This window comes from Chlorocebus sabaeus, chromosome 23, assembly GCF_047675955.1.
Source record: "Chlorocebus sabaeus isolate Y175 chromosome 23, mChlSab1.0.hap1, whole genome shotgun sequence".
Classification (NCBI taxonomy): Eukaryota; Metazoa; Chordata; class Mammalia; order Primates; family Cercopithecidae; genus Chlorocebus; species Chlorocebus sabaeus.
Genome location: NC_132926.1, coordinates 1,908,008 through 1,914,007, shown reverse-complemented (window position 1 = coordinate 1,914,007; position 6,000 = coordinate 1,908,008). Strand labels below are relative to the sequence as shown.

General features: G+C 45.6%; 1 protein-coding gene across 6 annotated transcripts in view; it reads right to left on the bottom strand.

Moving 5' to 3' along the window:
* Positions 1 to 3,061: 3,061 nt before the first annotated feature.
* MAPK9 (mitogen-activated protein kinase 9) overlaps positions 3,062 to 6,000 on the bottom strand; it is a 62,633-nt gene continuing 59,694 nt past the window's right edge. For 4 of the 6 annotated variants that reach the window (XM_037992664.2, XM_037992662.2, XM_037992661.2 and 1 more), the window contains one exon: positions 3,062 to 5,975. In XM_037992664.2, coding sequence (XP_037848592.1) covers positions 5,833 to 5,975 — 143 coding nt within the window. In that variant the 3' untranslated portion in view covers positions 3,062 to 5,832. Of the gene's footprint in view, positions 5,981 to 6,000 lie in introns of all 6 variants that reach the window. The other 2 variants (XM_037992666.2, XM_037992665.2) reach the window with 1 other exon arrangement.

The following is a 6,000-nucleotide window of genomic DNA, read 5'->3' as shown; positions in this document are numbered from 1 at the left end:
CTAGAGGAAAAGTCTAGGGCCCAAGGGCAGAAGTTACGGGAGCCAGGCGTCAGTTCGATTTAAGAAAGAGTGCCATTCGTGGGAAAGGAATTCCCTTCTTGTGAAGAGGGGCTGGGTGACCAGCTGTGAGGAACTCTTCAGGTTGAGTCCTACTTGAAGGGGTGTGACGCAGAGAGCCCCCTGTGCATTCCACTCTAGATGCGCAAATGAAGTTCACTTCAAAGCACACTTAAAAATGTGTGAATGAAATTAATTTCAAAGCACATTTATAAAAGCTGTAAGAAAATCACAGGGAGTTTGAGGGAAGAGGAGAGAATATATTTTTGGAGAATTAATTTAAAATACGGTTTTAAGTAAAAGAATTTATTTCAAAGCTCAGCACAGAACTACTCCTTTAGGAGACTGTTTAAGGATAGCTGTGTCTTTGTACATTTCCACCTAGCTCCTGAGTTCCACGTGGAGGAAGTGATGGAAACTACCCAGTTCACTGGAACAAAGTTGTTGTCTTTTCTTTCTGCCATCAAGTAAGAACGCCAAGCAGCACTGGGGCTGAGTGACGACGCCCTGTGCACACCCGAGACTTGTGTGCAAACGAGTCAGGCCCAGCAAGGGCAGAAAAGGCAGCAGAACCCTCCTGAGGCTCCGCTCCCTGAGAACACGAAGCATCTACTAGGAGCTGCGTCTAGAAAGGGGCTTTTCAGCCAGGCACAGAGGCTCACGCCTGTAATCCCGGCACTTTTGAGAGGACGAGGCAGGTGAATCGCTGGAGCTCAGGAGTTCGAGACTCACCTGGCCAACACAGTGAAACCCCATCTCTACTAAAAACACAAAAATTAGCTAGGCACGGTGGTGCACGCCTGTAATCCCGGTTACGTGGGAGGCTGAGGTACCAGAATCGCTTGAACCTGCGAGGTGGAGGTTGCAGAGAGCCGAGACCACGCCTCTGCACTGCAGCCTGGGCGACACAGTGAGATTCTGGAAAGAAAAAGAAAGAAAAAGGAAGGAAGGAAGGAGGGAGGGAAGGAAGGAAGGAGGAAGGGAGGGAGGGAGGGAGGGAGGGAGGGAGGGAGGAAGGGAAGGAGGGAAGGAGGGAGGGAGGGAAGGAAGGAGGGAGGGAGGGAGGGAAGGAGGGAGGGAGGGAGGGAGGGACGGAGGGACGGAGGGAGGGAAGGAAGGAAGGAAGGAGGGAGGGAGGGAAGGAAGGATGGAGGGAGGGAGGAAGGAAGGGAGGGAAGGAGGGAGGGAGGGAGGGAAGGAAGGAAGGAAGGAGGGAGGGAGGGAGGGAAGGAAGGAAGGATGGAGGGAGGGAGGAAGGAAGGGAGGGAAGGAAGGAGGGAGGGAGGGAAGGAAGGAGGGAGGGAGGGAGGGAAGGAAGGAAGGAGGGAGGGAGGGAGGGAAGGAAGGAAGGAGGGAGGGAGGGAGGGAAGGAAGGAAGGAGGGAGGGAGGGAGGGAGGGAGGGAGAGAGGGAAGGAAGGAAGGAGTGAGGGAGGGAGGAAGGAAGGGAGGGAAGGAGGGAGGGAGGGAGGGAGGGAAGGAAGGAAGGAGGGAGGGAGGGAGGAAGGAAGGGAGGGAAGGAGGGAGGGAGGGAGGGAGGGAAGGAAGGAAGGAGGGAGGGAGGGAGGGAAGGAAGGAAGAAAAAGAAAGGAAGAAAGGAAAAGAAAGAAAAGGAAAAGAAAGGAAAAGAAAAGAAAAGAAAGGGGCTATTCACGTGGTATCCACTGGGGTCCAGGGCTCCTCTGAAAGCTTGGCAAAAATTCTGTGCTTATGGCGTTTTTCTTGGGAGAAGGTCACAGATGTCAGCAGATTCTCAAAAGTGTTTATGACTAAAAGAGAAGAGTGAGATTTGCAAGAACGCGCTGCCCACGGGGTCAGGGCAGACCCACCGCTCCTTCTTGGTGCTGTGAGGTGCCCCTCTCTCTCGGGCGTAAGGCTTTCTCACTGTTGTAGGGTGGGGGGTTAGACAGAATGATTCTGGGTTTCCCTTCCAACTCTAAACACCATGGAGGAGAACTGAGGCAGCAAACACTCGTGCTCACAGTGACCCTCAGGAACCACGGCCTTGGTCGTTCTAACTGCAGAAGAGCATGTGGTCTCCAGGCCTTGAGGACTCAGCCTGTGACCAGCTCCCAAGAGCTGAGATATGCATCTCCCTTGCATAATGGCTTTGTTCAGCTCCAAGGAGATGTGACTGACCACTCTGTCACTGTTATTACTGATTTTGTTACCAATTTTCCTGATTAAAACAATATCGAAGAACTGCCTTATTGACAAAGGTAACCACCTTATGCTTAAATTCACATAAGCAGCCACAGAATCTTCAAGATAACGCAAGTAGCTAATTATGAAGTTATTTTGAAATATGGGCACTCTCCCTCCTCCCTGAAAACCCCCACCCCACCTATGTGTATTACTTCAGTGAATAAATAAAAAGCATTTCAGTGCTGCCTACAGTGAAAGAGGGAAGAGGGACCAGGACAGAGAAATGGAACCCAGACCCAGACCCCAGTATCTCAAGAAATACCTTCCTTCTCTCGAGACCTTTACAAACACAGCTGACACTCATCTCTCTGGAATGATTCTAGTCCTTTTAAGCAGACAAAGGAAACTGAGCCACGGAGTGTCCTTCTCCTCCTGTGGTATTAAGTACTGAAGCCTAAAGTGCTTCACAAACACACGTCAGATGAACTTGGCTCATCCCATGCAAAGCCACAAGCACCATGAATGACGTTAAGTCATACAACTAAGGCTGACTGGCGGATTCTCCTGGCCACGCCTCATGAGAAAACAATTACACCAATACTCTGAACTGTGCTTGCGTATTGGTGACGTCAAAACTTACCGCCATTAGTTTTGAAAACACAGATTTAGGAGTTTGCAGAATATTTTCAATAAGAGAACAAACAGCAATGTTTCTGCCTTTCATGTGAAACCTCTTGCTAATATTGATCAAAAGCATGATGCTTTATCATCTGTTTCATGTTAAATCTGTCATCAGAGATGGTGATGGAGAAATTATCTAATTGTCATTTAAAAACACACAAAAATTGGACATGCTATACGTTTATCTTTTAAAATGTAGTCTGTATTATTTTCACCAACCAAAACACACATAATATATTTTATTATAAAACATTAGGCAATGTTACTTTTGGATATGCAATCTGAAAGGTCACATTTGTATTTATTACCAGTAGGAAATACCAGAGGAGTTACATTAGAAATCAACCAGCCAGACTCGTACGTCGTTATCGTGACTTACACAGCATGAAATGCAGGTTGAAGCAGCACCCACTTAGTGTTTCGGACACGGACCTGGTGTGGGCAAGGGGCCCTGGAAGAGGGCTTCCCCTCTCGGCACTGGGGCTCTGCGTCTCACATCTCAAAGAGAGAGCAGAGCCCTGTTTCCACTCCAGGTCCACGGCTGACACAGTGTGCACAGCCAGTGTTTCTAGACTCTCTCCTGCTCTGACAGAACTCGCTCTCTGGACTCTGCACTTGAAATTACGACCTGAACATGGGGGAGACAGTCATTTCCTTCTTGACTGAAAACCAAGTCAACAAATGAAACAAACCTAGTCTAAATTCCAGGATAATAATAAATTACCTGGTTTATAAAAATACATGTCCAAAATAGTTACTTCCTGGGTTGTGTACAATATAAATTACAAAAATAAAATAGAAAAGATGAAAAGTTGAGCACATTTTTCAGTTCTTTAACCAACATCAGCATTTTTCCATAGAGATCAGTGTGAAACCATTTGTGTGGCACCAAGACCCTGGCAAATCTAGGCTCAGGAGGGAGAACCCTGAAGCTGGGTGAGGTATTTCTGTGGAGCCCTGTGGCCTGTCCTAGGCACGCTCGCCTCTACCTGGTGGAAGACAGCCTTTCCAGGAAACCCTCCACACTGTCCGGGCTCCGTCTGTGGCAAGTGGCTCGCAGAGTGCACAGAGGAGTGAGCAGAAGGGCACCTGCGGGCGCCTCGTCCCTGTCCACATCTCCCGAGGAGGGAGCATCACACAGTGCAGGGCAACTCGTGCATTTTCAACCTCTCCCTTTTGTTTTTCCTTTTAAAGATAGATTTAGTGAAGTCTTTTAAAAGAATGTGTATTACAGAGAAGATAGACAGCCATACAATAGGTGTTTCTGCCTCAATCCAAGTTATTATTACCATTTTGTATTTGAAAGTGTCTAAATGACAATATAAAAGAACTATTTCTTATTTCAATATTAGTTTTGCTAATCAAGGGTTCCAGTTTCCAGTGATTCGACCAACCGACAGGACATAACGGGTGCAGAGAGAGCCATGCACTTTAGATCATATCTAGAACCCACTTTCTCATCACAGTTCCTCCTCAGAACACAGTCTAGATAATGCTGACCGAAAAGCTTCCAAAATAATTGAACACAAGATATGAATCAGCAACAAAATAAGCTCAAGGGAAAAACACGGGCACAGGCCGCAAAATGTGATCGTCATAGCTCCGTTTCTGCAGTGACACTTAACACACTCAGTATCTGAATGAGTTCTGAATCATTTACTTATCGGAAAGTCTCAAAGTATCAATTTCAGGTGAGCAGTTTTAAATCAGAAAATATTCAGTGGTTAATCATTACTCTTTAAGTATTTCCTTCATATCCTCTGAAGAGTTTCCCAGAACATTCACGGGTTTCCCTTGTGAAAAGGAATGCCCCCAAACAATGGAAAACAATAGCAAAAAACAGGCATCTCAATCAGCCTGGCCTCTGAAAACAGACCAAAGAGGAATTTATCTGCTTTCTTCCAGTGAAGAAAGACAATCAAGAACATGGTATTGGCAGAGGGAAAGTGAATGAGGGAAGGTAAGTAAAGGACCCAGGTCAGTCTCTGGCAAAGGAAGCACTTAGGAAATGACTGCAGTGGTCTCTTGGGACCATTCTGTAAGATTCTATTCCAACGTTAGGCCATGGATGCAGCAATCTATCTGCCATCATCTTATTAAGATGGAGTGTTACGCGCCTCACAAAGAAGGTGAAGTTCTAGGTAGAATTTTTAATTCATAGTAAGTCTAGAAGACTAAGAAGAAAGAGATAAGGTAGCTAGGATTTCAAGCAGCACTAAGCAAAACTTAAAATTTTATCGTGCAGTAAACAATCATCCCAGACAAGACAGTTTAAAGAAAACAAGATGTCCACATGAGTGTCTTGGTTTTAGCCGTGATAATTCTCAGCCCCAAACATCACAAATTTAAGAAAAGCTATATATTTTTATTTATTAAATAGATTTAATTAATATGTCTTCTGAAATACAAAAGATAGAATAAATCATAGCACAAAAGGGAGTAAGATATGATAACATCATGACGGCCAATTAATACACATAAATCAACCTTTTCTGGACAGACACCAAATTACTTAAGAGGATTAAGAGATAACTTCAGAAGCAGCACTACCTGGAAGATTATTTGGCATTTAAATACTGATTTCCAAAGTGCTAGATGGGCAAGTCCAAGCAAGCATCTGTGGTCACATGCACACACCTCTCAACAGTTACGGATGATAGAAACTGTCACTATTACAGCTTGAAACAACCTCACCTACTCTAACTGCTCACCTGAAATGATCTTGAACAAAATCTCTACAAGTGTGGCTTGCACTTTTTTTCTTCAGACATATTCTGCCTCGTTTTATCATCTAAGCAGGCAATCCTATTAGATCTGAGTAGGGGCAAGGCATTGTGTTTCGTACATGCAGAACATGGAGTTTTCTATTTGGTTCCATCAACTCCCAAGCATCTCAGGCCCATGGAGGTGAGAGTTCCTTCAGTGATGACAGGTTTGCTATTTCTAACTTATCATCGACAACCTTCAAGGGGTCCCGTCGAGGCATCAAGACTGCTGTCTGTGTCTGAGGCCAGTGTCTGCTCAGTGGACATGGATGAAATGTCATTGATAGATGAAGACTGAGAAGGAGTGGCGTTGCTACTTACTGCTGCATCTGTGCTAAGAAAACCAAATATAAT